Consider the following 15,889-nt stretch of genomic DNA (forward strand, 5'->3'; position numbering starts at 1 on the left):
TTGGAGATGTCTGTCCTATGCCATGGCAGTGGGGTGGGGGTTGGGGAGCAGGCAGCTTGTTCAGTGTTGAGCCCATAACTGAGCTGAAATCCAGTCTCTTGGGTTTCTTGTAATACAAGATAATGAACATCTTTATTTGAACTACTTGTAGGTGACATGGTTCCAAGAGAACTCTCCAGCTCAAAGGTAACAAGGGACCTTCTGGGATGTCCTTCAGCAAGCCACAGTCAGTTTCTCCAAATTCTACATGCCTCCCAGTGGTGATCCCAAGGACTGCTCCCATGATCCTCCAAGGTCCATGCCTTTCTGGACCTCACTGAAATACTGAAAGAAATCACCCCATGGCTACCATGTCACAATCTGTGTCTGGCTCTGGGCTAACTGGGACCTCCTGTATACCCATCCTGCAGTCCTCCTGCGAGCACCCAGGCTAGAGCTTGGGATAGGAAATTTTCAGAAATGTGGTTTAGAGTCTCTTCAGATACTTTGAATGCCTTCATTTCACAAATGGCCACAGAGCCAAATTTTTGGTGTCTCAAATAACAAAGTGAATGCATTCTGTGGTCTCAGAAGGTTTAAGGATCTCATGGTCAGTCCCTTCACTGCCTTATCTTGGACTAAACTGCAAGACCACTGGCCAGTGTTTATATTCCTGGATACACAGCTAGTCACACAAAGGTGTACTAGAGGGCATGTGCCAGGCTGGGATGGATGGGACAGCCGCAGATGGCTGGTGAGCATTTTAAATACTTAAGTGTAAAATATTTGGTTCCTAGAGTGTGAGTCAAATGTCCAGGACAGACTACAGAAAATGAGTTGCAGAGGGACCCCACTTGCATCACCTGCTTTTTCTTAGTATTTGTAAAGTGTGACCACATTGAAGGGGCTGGGCAGGTGCCCGGCACAGCCTAACTGCTCCATACTGCTGCCAATTGTTATAATGCAGCAGATGACAGCAGGCACAGCATTAGAGGGGGGTTTTAGGAGGGAGGAGAAACAGTAACAGAGGGCCCCAGAAGCAAGACCTGGATTCCAGTCTTCTGCTGGGTCCCGCACCTTACAGAGACCACGAGAGATGGCAGCTTAGCATTATCTATAAAGTATCTTCTCTTTATTTAAGTTAATTTCAAGGATGGTTTCCATCTATAAAATGGACAAAGTACAAGCTCTGTACAGCAGTTCTTTTAAAAATTAACTGGAAAAAAAATTACCAAACTATATTTTGAATTTGCAAAACATACTCACAGATACCATCATTTTCAGCTTCACGGAGACTCGAGGACCACCACAGAAGACAGCCACCTTTGCCTGCGTGTGCCCAGGGCTCCTGGGAGTTTTCAGTTTTAAAAACAGGAGTGGGAGGGTGGGCTAGCCCTGATGACTAGGAAACAATGCAAGCATGGTGAGTCACTTTGGCACACTGTCATGTAAACATGGCTCACCACAGGGCCTTGCCCAGTCCCCTCTGTTCAGAGGTGGGCTGAGTTGCACCCCGGTGGCCAGACACTCGGATGGTAAAGGTGATGAGAGCACAGGGTGGGGTGGGGTACAAGTGTGTGGTGGGAAGCTCCACCGACACACCTCTTAAAAACAGCCCGTGTTGCTTCCCATCTGTGGTTTCACTCTGATAAAAGTAGTGCAGAGGTGTCAGGGCTTCACAGCACAGACTATGCTTGGACTAAACTCCTGCCTTCCCCTTGACAGCCTTGCACCTGTACCTGTGAGTGACATTCCTCAGAGCCTACCTTGGAAGGTGGCCACATGTGGACTTAACCAGACACAAGGGCACCCTGTCTGTTATAATGCATCTTTTGTTGGCTGCTTGGCAGGGGTTAAAAAGACAGAGGGTCAGCACCTGGCCAGGCCTTCACAGAGGGTCCATGGTCATGGTGTGTACATATATGGAGCGCCTCAAGTAGAAGAAAACTAGCCACGTCCCCTTTTGGAGCAGGTGGGAAGCAGAGCACTCACTCACAGGCTCTCTGACCACCTCAAACTATGGTTCCTGTGCTCGGGGACACCTGAGATGTTCGTGTGTGATGCTTGCAGCTCTACCGGGCAGGCACCCAGGCCATCTCTGTGGCTGACACATGCCTGGGTCCTCAGTGTGAGTGCACAGGCCCTATGGTCCTAACCCTACCCAGCCTATGGCTCTATCTGGGGGTACCACCTGTACCAGGGCTGCAGACATGTGGGGTTCACCCACATGCCGAAGGGCTGGTCCTCTGTGCTCTGCTGGCAGCTCAGTTAGTGTCAAAGACCCAACATACAGGGTCTCAAACCACTATGAGCCTAGAAATAGCATATGACAGCTGTCCAGTGTCTCTGGTCTGTCACAAGGCAGTGGGGTCCTGCTGGCTCACATTAGTTAGAAGCTGTGGGATTGAGTTTTCCTAAAGAAAAGAAATCTAATTTTAAAAGAAAACTCAAAGTAATTACTTGCCAAAAGAGGTAACCTAGTTAGGTTTACAGACGACAATGGGCACAAAGTAGACATTCTAACCCAGCCGCAATTCCCTAGCTGAAGTTAAACATTAATGTTTGGGGGCTGGGGCCAGTGGTTTGGGGACCCCTGCAGCTGGCAGAGCAGCATGGACTGGCTGGTGAGGCTCCAGAGACAGTGATGTCACCTTTGGCTCTGGGGGCGCAGGCCCCTCTGCAGAGCTGCGCTGCGCTGTGGGGTTCACAAGATGACAAAGTGGGAAAGCATAGGGAACTGACCATCATTCTCTTTATATGTATCTCTAGTTAGTGTCCCACTCAAAGGAGAGTTCATATTCAAATACAGCAAGTATGTCAGTGGAAGGAAGTGGCTGGGAGGCCAGCTGCGCCCAGGGGTGCAAGAACAGAAACAAGGAAGTCTGCAAGGAAAGGTCGGCTTTGTGGAAACCACTTTTTTCCTTAGACAGGGTCTTGCCTGCCTCAGCCTCCTGAGTGATGGGATTACAGGCACTGGCCACCATGCCTGGTTCACACACATGATTTTGGATGGGTAAAAAAAACGAACTGGAGATTTTTGAGTTCTTGCTGTGAGGGCAGCTGCCCTTGTTCCCTCTGTCCTCAATATAAACATGCTTGCTGCTTGTCCACTTGTTCTGACCAACACTGGGCTGTTCCTCTGCTGGGGAGTGAGCAGAAAGTGGGAGGCAGAGGATGCCAGCCTTGGGAGGGACCCTCTGTCCTGAGCCCCAGGGGCTCATTTCCTCTTCTGCACAGCATCAGCCCAGCTTATGCCTCGCTGAAGACTTGAGACTTAAGACTTTCAGACCATGATGGAACACTGAGGTATATAGTTTTGCAGAAAGTTTCAGAAACATCATAACGTGATCACCAAACTGGGCTGGTGGACGGCGGACCCTTGGGGCCTCTTATTGCTGCAGGTTGAGTGAGAATTTCCACTGCTGTGACAGGGCCGGGCCACACACCTCCACACTCAGGCCTCCACTCTTGGCTGTGCGGCTGTCCAGGCACAGGTTGCTGCCCACGTGGCGCAGCTTGGAGTTGCCCTCGATCTGCTCCCATTTCTGCAACAGACAAGAGCGCAGCAAGGTTAGGAGTGTGAGGCAGGGTGGAGTCTGCAGGGCGCTCTCAGGCACACACCTGCGGTTTCCAGGCTTTCTCTGTCAGGAGTCTCAACAGGCCACTCTTGGGGCACAGGTTACCATAACAACGCTCTTGTGACTGCTAGCACACTAAAACCAACCATAGCCAGGAAGCCCACCAACCCACTCTGCCATGCACAAAGCCCTAACAGCCTCAAGAAGTTTGAGGTGCCTTATCCTATTGTTTAGCAAGTAGTGTAAACATTCTACTTAAGCATTTGTTTTGGTTTTTTAAATAACACATTTTTCTCCCCGCCCCCCATGTCCCCCAGGCCTTTTCATTAACAAGGACTATGGCTCTAATTAATATTTTATGCATATACTAAAGTTCCTAGGGGTAAGTATTTCTGAAAATTCTACTGACACTGTGGAATTAAATTTTCTCACTCTTGCCTCCTCTCCCCTTGACTGTGCAAATGCACACATCTTGTGCCTGGAAACCTGATGTTCTCATTGGCCAAACAGTAAAGCACCACACTGAGACATGCCAAGGAGCTACCTCTCAACAGCAGGCCGTGGGGACTGCAAAGCTCAGGCCACAGCATGAGGCTGACCCTCCAAAGCATGGGCGATGCAAGCGGCTCTCTGGACCCTCCTGATTACTGTTGCGCCTGCTCACTCAGCTTCCTTGCCAACAGTGGAAGTCAAGGGCAATCACAGCCCGAGAGGCTGTGCCACCTGCACCATCTCCCCCTCCTCGTCCTTGTCGCTGTCAGTTTTCTTGTGTCCCCTGCATTGTCATGGAAAGCATGCTTGCAGTCTGCCAAGTCCTTCGAGCTGCCTGACAAAGAGTGTGGAGTGAATAGAACCTGACTCTGGCTCCTGGGGGGACCCTGTCTGTCACATGTTGAAGCATCCACTAGACAGGGATGAATGTCTAAGAAAAGAATGAAGTCACAGCTGTTCCTGCGGCGAGGTCTTCAGCGCTGGTATCTATCTGATGGGATGCAGTGGTGTGGGGGATTTACTGAAGGAGTTTTCCCACACCCCCACAGGTGGAGGCTTGAGGCTGTATCTCCCACCCAGAAGGAGCAAGTGCAGCTTCCCTATCTCAGCAGCTCAGGTAAGCACCCCAAGAGTAACACCGAAGCGGGTGTTCCTACCGACTCCTACAGCAATGACTTGTTTCCTTTTTAGTTTTGGAGACCAGATTAAAGTCTCACTTTATCACTGCCTATGTCAAAGACACCTCAAGGGCACTTGGACTGTGGCCAGGAACTGTCCTCCATGCCAGCCTGGATGTGTTCTAGGTGTCTGGGTACAGGGGCCAGTGGCTGTCCCTGTTCAACATTCACTATCCCACCCTCTAGGGTGTGGTTCAAGCCGTACAACTGCAGCACAGAGAGGACTGTTTGGAGTGAGCACAGGGTAGGCTGGGGTTCTACAGACAAGGACAGGGCACCCAGGGATGGGAGAAGCGCTTTGGAGATGGACTGGGAAGAGAGGACTCTTCACAAGCATTTCTCCGATACCTCAGGTCTAAACAGGAACTGGATGATGGCTGTGCCACCACTCCCTAGCAGTGTTGGGTGGGGAAATCGGGCCTCTGCTTCTCTTTGTGAAATCAGGTGCATAGAATGTGGCTTAGCTCTGGCTCTGGTAGTCCTCATGCCTCAGTTTCCCCATATATGTGTCTTCTAGGAAGGGACTGTGGGAAGACTGGCTGATTCTACCTGTAGTAGGCTAGAAGGGCCGGCCTGCACTGCTGTTGCTAATTGTCACCCTAGGGCTCAGAAGGGCGGTGTGCCCAAGATCCCCAGGGAATATGCAGACAAGACCAGCTTCCAAGGCTTCCAGTAAGTTCTGACCCAATGGCAGAAGCAAATACAGAGAGGCTCCTCAACTCTCACCAGGGTTAAGATTCTGTGATCTTGAGTAAGACAATAAATACCCCTCCTAATACTCAGCCACATAGCCCAGGGCATGGCGGGCAAGGGGCTGCTCTGGAGCCTTAGAGGATGCTTGTGGCCCTGGACTTTAGGAAAATGTCATACTACATACAGCTAGCCATGGAGAGGATCAGATTTAAAGCCCCAAAGTCCACTTTCTGTGGAATGTGGGTGAGTCTGTGTGCTTGCACAGGCTCATCTGTTTAAGCATTTAGATTAAAATTTTGTAAAGTTAAGCATGAAAAACAAGGAGTTAATGTTTTTGCTTAAAAATCACATCATTTCACATAAAATGCTCTGGTGTGAGGAAGGAAGTGAAATCGGGACTCTGTGACAGGAGACCTCCAGTGTATGAATGACAGCACCTGGGCCTTAGGTGTGAGGTGGAGAAGCCCGGGACCCTTGTCACTGTGAGCTCCAGGAAAGCCTGGGTCCCGAGTGCGTACCTGTCGGCTGTCATTCTCCCGGCACCCCTGCAGCCTGACGAGGGAGCCAGGCGAGCGGTCCACCACAGTGAGGCACAGGTCCATGTGTTTCACTGACTTCTCCTTCGTCAGGGCCCACTCCTGGGGGAGAGCACAAGTCAGAGGCGGGCCGCAGTCGTCTGCGACACTTGACTCAGGACCCTGGGGCTAACTCAGCCAGCCATCTGCCCCAGCCAAGGGGCAGACCTACACCCACCTAGCTGCTAAGCTCGCCCTTGGGAACTGTTCTGTTTCGGTGGCAAATGTGTTCAAACACGTGGGGCCAGCTGGTGGCTCTGTTCGGCTGTGGAACTTCACACTTGCAGCCACTCATGCTGGCAAGCCACCACTGTCATGAGGGACTAACTGGACTCTTAATCCAGGAGCCAAATCAACCCACCCTCAAGTTGTTTCTGTCAGTCAAGTATTTGGTCAGAGCAGCAAGATAAGAAGTTCATATAGTGACAAGAATGAACTGTATCAAGAAACATGACTACAGAAAAAAAAAGAAAAGTTAGCTAACAGAGTCGTCAAGACTAATCATATGAAGTATTTTAGCTCAAAGTGCAAGTTAGAGGTCAGGGTCAACTGTCCTGCTCTCATCCACAATTCCTCCCACATAGCTCTGGTTTGGAAACAGACTTATGAATGTAGATTGAATTTGTGAAAACTCTGTAAGTGATATATTGCAGCTTTCAGCAAATATCCACAGGGCCAAAGTCTGCAGGAACCTGCTTCTGGTATTCTCCAAGTCCCTGAACTCTGCAGGAACAATCTACATGTCAACACACAGCATAGCTCCCTCTAACTGGATGCTTACTATATGCCAAGCTGTCTCAAGTCTTCACAAGAACTGCATGAGGGTTTTGTATGTCTACTTTGCAGATAAGAAAATTGGGTCAGAATGCATTTAAATACTCTTGCCTATGCTTTTAACAATTCAAACACATGTACATGCATATGTACACAGAGGGCAGGGCTGTCAATCACCTCTCTGAATGCTCAACAAGATCATGCAGAAGTATGGAAGACTGGGGACAGAGAGGGTGACAGAGTAGGGCCAGAAGGTAGGGCTTCCTAAAGTCACTTAGGAACCAGATCCATTTAAGGGGACAGCCACCCATACAAGGTCTCCAGGATCTGTAAGTGGAGGTCCCAGTCAGCCCAGCATTCCCCTCAGTGGGACAATGGGAGACGCATGGTTAAGTGCTCCAAAGATTGCCTTTTCTTTTACAGGCCACAAGGATAGGGTGATAATCGGTCACCAGAGAAGCCTTGCTATCAACGTACAAGTAGTCTGGTAGCAGCAAGACACTGAAACCCAAGGGACACAGAACTCACATTTCGGGGCTGCCACTGGCACATGCGGTCTCCTGACTCTTTGAGAAGCGAAAAGGTGAGGGGGATGGGGAGTGGGGGAGAGAGACAGAGGGGATGGGAGGGTAGAAGTGTAGAGAGTGGGGGAAGATGGGGGGATCCAGGACAGAGAGGTTGGGGAAAGAAGAGCAAGTGACCCTGGAGGCAGGGTGGTCTCGGCTTTGGTCTATCTTTCCTTGCTGTGTCTCTATTCCTGCCTTGAAATGGGAAGGTGTGCTCTGTGTCACTGTACATTAGAAGGAAGTAACTCACAGAAGAGACCTGGACTTGGGAGTCCTTGCGGGGGGGGGGGGGGGGGGGGGGGGTAAGCCCTCTGTAGCCCGACCTTACTTCCTGTCTACTGTCTGCTTCCAGACACAAGGTGTAGACACAAGAACCCTCTCTCTTACACTGTCTTGTTAGGTACTCTGCCACCACTGTGAAAAGTAACTCACACACAGCGTGTCTGCCACCACTGTGAAAATAACTCCTACATAGTGTGTGTGCTATTTATCCAGTGTGCTTGGTTCTAGACGTGTCCACGGTGTGGAGATGCAGCTCTAGGATGTGGAAGTCCATGACCCCTGCCCCCTCCACTCCATGCCCACCACACCCACATGTGGGCAACAGCTGGAGACACACCTGCTTGTGGTCAGGAGAGTCAGGGGAGCCTCTGAGCACTGAGGGTCTAGACTCTTCCTATGACAAGTGTGGGAAGATGCTAGGAAGGCCATGGCTGGCCAGGAAGATCACATGTGGATACTGTATACTTCATTATTTTAAGAAGGGCGACACACTGAACTCCAAACATCTGATTTGCCTATGCAAGCGGCAGAGCCGGCCATCTCTCTGCTGGGTCCTTCAGCAACCTGAATTTGTAAAATGTTTAAGAGATGCTTTTATGAGCTGCCATCCTTAAAAAGTGTGGCCATTAATTCCCTCATCTCCTGTGTGCTGCTGAGGCTGAGCTGGAAACCAGGTAACAGAGTCTAACCATGCTGCAAGCACCGTGCTGCTTAAAGCCACGTGGCATGTGACACCTAGTCATGGTAGGGACTGCTGGTGTCATCTTTGCCTCTAGGTCCCCTCCAAGCACTGGAGTGCTAGCCACCCGCCACATGTGGCAGACTGAATTTAAATTCAGTAGAGTTAAATAAAATTGAAGACTCAATTCACAGTAGGCACATCTCAAGAGCGCATGTGCACAGGCGGCTGCTGGCTGCAGTTCTAGAACACTTCTAGCACAGCACATGGGTCCAGGATAGCACTAGAGGAAGGGGGTCCTGGACCTCAATTGGGCCTGTGGGGTGAGGGATCCCAGGCTGAGTGGTAAACTGTGCCAATCACCAAGTCTGCCAAGGATCAGCACCCAACCCGTTCGTCTCCACCATCACTGCTCCTCAAGCTGAGCACTCCTAAGCAGGGACCAGTTCATGATACATCAGTGACAAACATGGCTGCAGACGCAGGTCTGGGACTGTAGGGGTGGCTACAGCAGGGGTGACAGCTGACAGGGAGAGGCCAGGGAGACAAAGGAAGTCAGCCTGAGCAACAGGTGCTGATGTCACCTTCTACCAGTGTGTCCCGCGCCACTGCAGCACGGCCCAAAGCAGACGGGCAGCTCAAGGTGTCGTTCAATACCACTGCTTCTGAGGGTGCTGGCAGGGCCAGGGCTTTCCATAGCACTCCAGGGCTTCCAGCTGAGAGCTCTGGGCCTGCAGGTACAAGCATTTTGCTCGCCTACCTGGTTTCCTCCAGCGTTGTGACACTCATAAATTCCAACGACTCCATCAGCAAAGTGTCCCAGTGTGTCCAGGCAGTTGGTTCCCTGCTGCAAGGCCCCAAAAGCTATGTCCTGGTGGTCTGGAACCCTGAAAGGTATTCATTGCAAGAGTCGAGACCTCCTCGGCAACCCTGCAGTTCCTATTGACCACGCCCTCTGCACACGGTCTCAAATCAGGCAGCAGAAAGAGGATAGCTTCCTGTCAGACCCCTGACATGATATGGCTACAGCCTCTGGGTCCCTAAGACTGTAAGTGGGCCAGGCATGATGGCACATGCTTGTAATCCCAACATTCAGAAGGTTGAAAGAGGATTTCTGTGAGAGTTTGAGGCCAGCCTAGGCCTCAAAATGCCCAAACCAACTGTGAATGGAGGAGTTTACTCAAGTTCCTCTAAGGAGAGCTACTAACAGGTTGGTATGTCCCTTAGAAAGCCACTCACAGGGCTCGGGTCCTGCTTCGTATTTCTCAACAGACTGAGACCTTGTCCAGCAGGGCACAGCCTGCAAGGATTTGTTAAGTGGTTCAACGTACACCAACGGATAGAGTGTATGGTGAGTGCTGTGTACTTAGGTAAGAGACGAAAGCTTGGCCTCACCTTCAAGACTTTGGTCGCCTGATTAAGGGTCATACTCTAGACCTTAGCTGGCTCTCCTGTGTGGCAGTGACTAAACAGGCAGGCCCTTAGAGAGGAGAATAACCTGGCGGCACCTGCTGCCAGAGACCTGCTGGTCCTCTCCTGGGGCCCTTAGGACACAGAGATCCTGCAGCTCACAGGGAAGAGGGGTGCTGAGGGAAGGCTCAGCAGAGTGTCTCTGTCATGGACCCTCCAGCAGGAGGTGGGACACATCACAGCTAATCCTACTCAATACTCACTAGAAGGCAGGAGTGGCTGAAGGCTGTGGGGAGAGGTCAGAGGAGCAGAATGAACTCCTGGAGACAGTATGCTCATGGAGAGACAGCCTCCGCCTCAGTAGTCCACCTCTTAACAGGGGACAAACCAAATCAGGGGTGCTTTGGGATTCTTCCAGGATCACACAGAGCAAGGGTAACTCTGCAAGAGAGTGGGGTCAGTGGGTACCTGTGGGGGTGGGACTATGTGCTCTCCCTGGTAGTCAGCTCCCAGTCTCCAGCAAGCATGAGGCCTCTGCAGCCTCTCTGATCATCTTGCTTCCTCAGCCTTCACAAAATGCACTCAGACCCCCAGGACTTACCTTACCTAGGACTTACCTTAGCTCTGGGTAGACATTGTCCAGGTACCACTTGAAGGGCTTGCAGCCCAGCTTTTTCCTGAGCTCCAGCCTGCTCTGAATACTGGAGGAAAGGGAGACACATTCAGTTCTGAATGCCAGGGAGACTGATGTGGCCTAGGTGGTATGGTATGGACTGTCCAGCCTCTGGTGCCCACGACCTGCTCACTGCCCACTAGTGCCTTGCTGGCAAAGAGTAGAGGCCCCTGTTGGCACTGCAAGCTCTCCTCACCTGCTCCCACTGTCCCCACTAGAAGGAACAGGCAGGTGGCACTCACTTTCCATAGGGCACATTTCGGGCAGAAGGCACTGCTGCGTAGTAGAAGTTTTTGTATTCATCCATCCAGACCTCGGCTGCCCGGCGGGTGTTCCTGAAAAGAAAGCAAGCCATCCTGAGCTCTAATTTCATCCCTTCCCCAGAGTCACATGTCTGTGCACACGGGTGTGGCATGGTGAAGCAGCAGCTACTTCAGGGTCTGTGGGAAGGTGCTCAGCTTAAATCCACGGAACCACCATCACTCACAGCAGCTGCAAGGATAGCGCAGACATGTACTGAGAAGAAATCTCTGCTGTGCGTGGAGAAGGAGCCTCTAGTGGAGACCCCAGTCTCGCACAGCATCCTGGGAAATGAAGGAGGTTCCTTCACTTACTTTCATGTGGACCTCCGCTGAGGGAAGTCATGTGCAGATTAGAAATGACAGCATGAAGAGGTGGGGCCATCATCCCCAGGTCTGGGGGTGGATCCTCACTGTCCTTAGCTCTAGTTCATAAAGAACTTAGCTTGCATCCATGACACTTAGGAAGGGCCACTGTAAGCACAGACACCAGCAGACCCTCTGCTCCGATGAAACATGGCCTATCATGCTCTTCCAAACTGAACACAGCAGGCAGGCAGTGGCCACCCTGCAGGTAAATCTTTTCTCTTCAGTAAAGGCCTTTTAAATGCTGAACCTGTCACACTGTCTGAGCTGTAATTACTAAATCCATCTCCACGTGGGGCCTCCGTCTTCCCCAGAAAGTGATACATATTCCTGTTGTTCCCGAATGGGGGAGGGCCAGACTACTGCCACTGAGACAAGATGTTGTAAAATGCGCTCATTCTCAGACCCCTGGTGCTAACCCCAAACATGCACCTCAAGGTTGACAGCCAAGAATGAAATATATGTGGAAAACTCTGATGAGTGGTTGTGGGGTGCACACTCACACATGGAGGTTTGTGCACTGAGAAGTGCCCAGATGACTGAAACACGCTCTGGGTCTCTGGGTGCCTCTGTGGGAAGCAGTAATGATTAGATCAAAGAGGATCTGACCTAACCAATGACCATATCCCTTGGCAGAGTCATAATTTAGTGGCGTTGTTGGGAGGTGGTGGAGGCAGGGGTGGAGGCATGCCCACAGGGCTGTATTTGCCCTCTACTTCCCGTCTGCCATGCAGTGAGAGGTCTCTGGACATGGCCCTGCCACCAGCTTCATCTCTAGACAGGTCAGAAACAGGTGACCATGGGCAGGACCCTCTGGAATGCCCTGCAGACTCTGGCCACTGATGTCCCTAGGTCTGACCGGCCAAACACACCCACCTTAGAGCCTGGACTCTTGGACCAGCTCCACAGGGAGCTGTGTGTCCGTAACCTGCCAAACCTGTCCTGTTAGCCCGATTTCACTTCCCCATGGTGCTGAGCAGATGAGCATTGGAAACATCTCGTCTGGCTTAGAGGTTTTGCTGTCTGCCCCCATGAGGTCTGATTGTTTTCAGACAGGGCCTCACTATGGAGCCTTGGCTGGCCTCAGACTTACAGCCATCCTCCTGCTTCTGCCTTCAGAGCACTGGGATTAAAGGTGTGTGCAACTGGTAGAGTCCCAGGAGAAACCTGGTCTGGACCAAGTAGCTTTTCAGATTTGTTTGTTTACTAACGTCTATCGCCAATCACTAATCAGTTATGAGCTATGATGTCCTTTGGCGATGTCTTTTGGCTGGTACAGTGTGGCTTGCCTTCTGAGATGGTTTCAGTGTCCGCTCCTTCAGAACTCATGCTGAAATTTAGTTGTATTGAAATGACACCATGAGGCAGAAGCTTCAAGCAGTGGCCAGGCCATGGGCTCTGCTGTCACAAGACTGGGGCTGTTCCTGTGTGCCCTTATCCTCCTCTCTTATCCTTCACTATGTGGGCATCAGGAGAACCCTTGGCAGGGGCTGACACCTTGGCCCCAGATGTGTTAGCCACCAGGACAGTTAGCGAACAATGCTGCTTTTTATAATGACTCAGCCAGCAGCACTTACTACTGCAGCACATGGTGGAAGAATGCAATCCTGTTCTTATGTGCACCGTGAGTGTGACAAAGCACAAAACCAGGGTTCCCCTTTGTGATATTTGTATAGGTTTTTGTGACCAGCACAGAGGAGTCTTTCCCTGGTGTCCCAATGCTAACTCCCCTGGCACCCTACCTTCAGTGGCCACATCTGTGCACACCCCTCCACCCCCCACTGCCCATGATGCCTTTCTGAGACCTCCATGCAGCACTCTGAGACAGTTTCTCTTCTCCCTGGAATATCATCTTGCATACTAGCCACTACACCTTTTCTCAGCTTGGGAGCCACGACTGTCCAAGGACACCCACCGTCCCCACACAGCTCACGGACATCTTCTGAGCAGACAGCACACAGCTGGTCTGGCCTTCCACTACTTACCGGGCAAAGACAGTGCCACTGCCACCTGGGAACGTGTAGGGGTGCTGCTTCCGGAACACATGTCCCACACGGCTACATGGAATGATCTCAAGGCTGCCACCACACTGCCACACTCGGAATGAGATCTCTGAGAAGAAGGAAATTCGGCAACCATCAGTCTGTCCCAGCTGCTGCCTCCATGGCAGCTACCCCTGCCCTAGCCACCTACCATGGCTGACTTTCAACTGCCAAGGGAAAGGAATGAGAGGACACTTCTCCAGAACGTGATCTGGAACTTCTTACAGAGGAGACACTGGGTACATTCCCGATAGGTTAACTCCATAGCATACCCCAAAGTGAACATGCACGGAAAACACTGGACCAGGGGTCTCCAAAGGATGATTTTTGGTCTGAAAGCAGATGCTTCCCAGACTAAGAGTACATGCATCCCAGTAACATCAAGCTGTCAACTGGGGACAGGTGCCCAGGCCATGTTCCTCCACATTATTTCTTGTAAACTGAGTACCAGGACACGCTGGGCTTTCTTTCCTTCCAGGGAAAAAGAATCCTTGTCTACTGCCCTTGTGTTTCAGCAGGTCCAGGTGCCGACCAAGTTCCCAGGGTGGTGACAGGGACAGTCCTTTCACCTTAGCAAGACAACTAGTTTCAACAGGAAGACCAACAACTAGTTTAAACTGAAAGACACCATGAAGTCTGTAGGAGAGAGCTTCTCTCTAGGGCACTGGCCATATCCCTCAACACATGCTGGTAAGATGAGAAATCTACAGATCCAGCATAGCTACCCATGGCAACAGAGAAAAGAAAAGGAGGCAGATCTTTGCAAACCATAAAGTTAGTGGAGGGCTAAATCCTCCAGAGCAGCATGCTGCTGTGGCAGCAGAGCCGGGAGTGGGATGTCACTTGGCCAGTGCTGTCTGAGGACCTCCCACGAGGGCAATCACAGGAGTAATTCCCTTGGGAAAAACAGAACCCATCAACCAGTCCCCTCGCACTGTGAGGCGAGCCCCACCTGAATGGATGCAGGGGGTGGGTCTCAACTTTTCCAGCAGCCAACAAAACTTGGAGTAAGACACACTCTGTATCTCAGGAAGAAAACTCATCAATGTGCCTACAGGAAGACTCAACAATGAGCTTTCTGGGCAGGGAATCTGCTGAGCTAGCAAGGGGCAGCTTGGAGACCAGGTAGGCTACCGTCAACTGTGATTTCACATGAGCACTGGGCATCCCCACTCTGCTCTTGGCCTGCAGACTCTGGGCCTGGAGTATGCCTTCCACAGGCCTCTCCTTTATAGCACTGGAAGCACAGAGCACCCATCCTAACATCACCAGAGCCTGCCTAAAGGAAAGCTCTGTCCCAAATCTCACCTTTGCCCTTTTGCAACTGTTCCTACATAAGGTACTGTTGGTCAGAAAACCAGGCAGTCTTGTCATGAGAGCACATATGGCTCAGACATGGTTACAGCCACCAAACCTGCATGGACTGTTAACTGCCAGCAGTCTGTGTGGCCAGCAAAAGGAGCTGAGAGCAGAGCTCTGCAGAGGGTAGAGTCATACCATAGGCCTGGTAGTCCTACTCAGACCCTCTGCTCAGCCTCCAAGTGTCCCCGGGGGATGCCTGCCAGGGACCAGAGCACATCAGACCTCCTAGAAGGGAAAGGCTTCTACTCAAAGGTTCTACCTCAACTCCTCAGGTTATTAAACAGAATATAACAAAAGCCCATGACATCAAACTTGTACTCTCCTCTCTCTGGGCTCCAGACCAGGTCACCTTAGATACAAATCAGCCTCTGTAGGGTGACTCACAGGAGAGTCACAGGCAGAGTATGTCTGTCAATCTGTGCTCTCAGAACCATACCAGAGACGTGGCCTCCTGAGTTCATGACACATGTTGCCCCACAGGGTAGCTCTAGCCCCTGGAACCTACAGGTGCAAGAGGTTCAGGGGCCTTTCAGGTTCACTACTTCAAAGCCTTTCTTGCTCATAAAGCTTCACCCAAGCCCACCCAAGCCCAACATCGCACTGAAACATGGGAAAGAGACTGACTCATGATTCCTCCGTCTCCCTCCCATGGAGCCAGAGCTGGAAGCAGCTTTTCATCATGCTGGGCAGAGGCGTCCTACCAGATGAAACGTCTCCACCAACTTCAACTTCAAAAGACACATTCGAACGACGGGCTAGCTGAAGCTGTTCTTTTAAGCCAACAGAAACTATCAAAGTCTCTGTCACAAGAAAATCTACTCAAAGTGACAGTGGTGTCGCTTCCCTCCCGCTCCTTGTCCCTTCCCTCCCAGGGCACACCTGGGTAAGAACGAAAGAAACTAAACTCTTGATAGGGAGAGGGTCAGGTCTGAATGACAAGCAGTTGAGATCAAAGACTTCAAGTAAAACAAGAAACAAAACCCTGACAAGCTGACTAGTACCATCTGTCACACAAGACAGTTGCGACAGCTGCTTATGCAGACCACACCTGCAGAGTGACCATGTCCCACTCTTAGGCAAACGTGATCTCCACGGGTCATTTAAAAAATTGATTTCTAAAAGTAGTGGAGAAGGTGTGGGAGTCCACAGAGGTTTCCTAGTGAGATCTGAGCTTGCTTTACCCAGCAGGGCTGCATAAGGGATGGACTGACCACATGTGTGGTCACCAGGTGATTGGAAGGGTCTGCATTTGGCTGTGCTAGGGGGAGGTCTTTTGCTCCACCCCTTAACATTTCTTTTAAAAGTCCTTTAGAAGAGACAGAGGAGGCTGGTGGATTAGGATCCAGGCTCTCCTGAGGCTGTCCTGTGTTTCTGTCTCTCTCTCCCCTCCATATTTCTACCTATATCTCTTATCCTTCACTCCTCAAGAGCCCCCTGGGGGA

The 15,889-nt window shown here is 51.1% G+C and overlaps 1 protein-coding gene across 1 annotated transcript in view; it reads right to left on the reverse strand.

Moving 5' to 3' along the window:
• Positions 1 to 1,089: 1,089 nt before the first annotated feature.
• Galnt2 (polypeptide N-acetylgalactosaminyltransferase 2) overlaps positions 1,090 to 15,889 on the reverse strand; it is a 130,237-nt gene continuing 115,437 nt past the window's right edge. The window contains exons 11-16 of the mRNA XM_036187695.1: positions 13,029 to 13,155; positions 10,621 to 10,713; positions 10,323 to 10,406; positions 9,056 to 9,182; positions 5,938 to 6,057; positions 1,090 to 3,524 (exon numbers count right to left, since the gene is read on the reverse strand). Coding sequence (XP_036043588.1) covers positions 3,369 to 3,524; positions 5,938 to 6,057; positions 9,056 to 9,182; positions 10,323 to 10,406; positions 10,621 to 10,713; positions 13,029 to 13,155 — 707 coding nt within the window. The 3' untranslated portion in view covers positions 1,090 to 3,368. The remainder of the gene's footprint in view (positions 3,525 to 5,937; positions 6,058 to 9,055; positions 9,183 to 10,322; positions 10,407 to 10,620; positions 10,714 to 13,028; positions 13,156 to 15,889) is intronic.

This window comes from Onychomys torridus, chromosome 5, assembly GCF_903995425.1.
Source record: "Onychomys torridus chromosome 5, mOncTor1.1, whole genome shotgun sequence".
Lineage (NCBI taxonomy): Eukaryota > Metazoa > Chordata > Mammalia > Rodentia > Cricetidae > Onychomys > Onychomys torridus.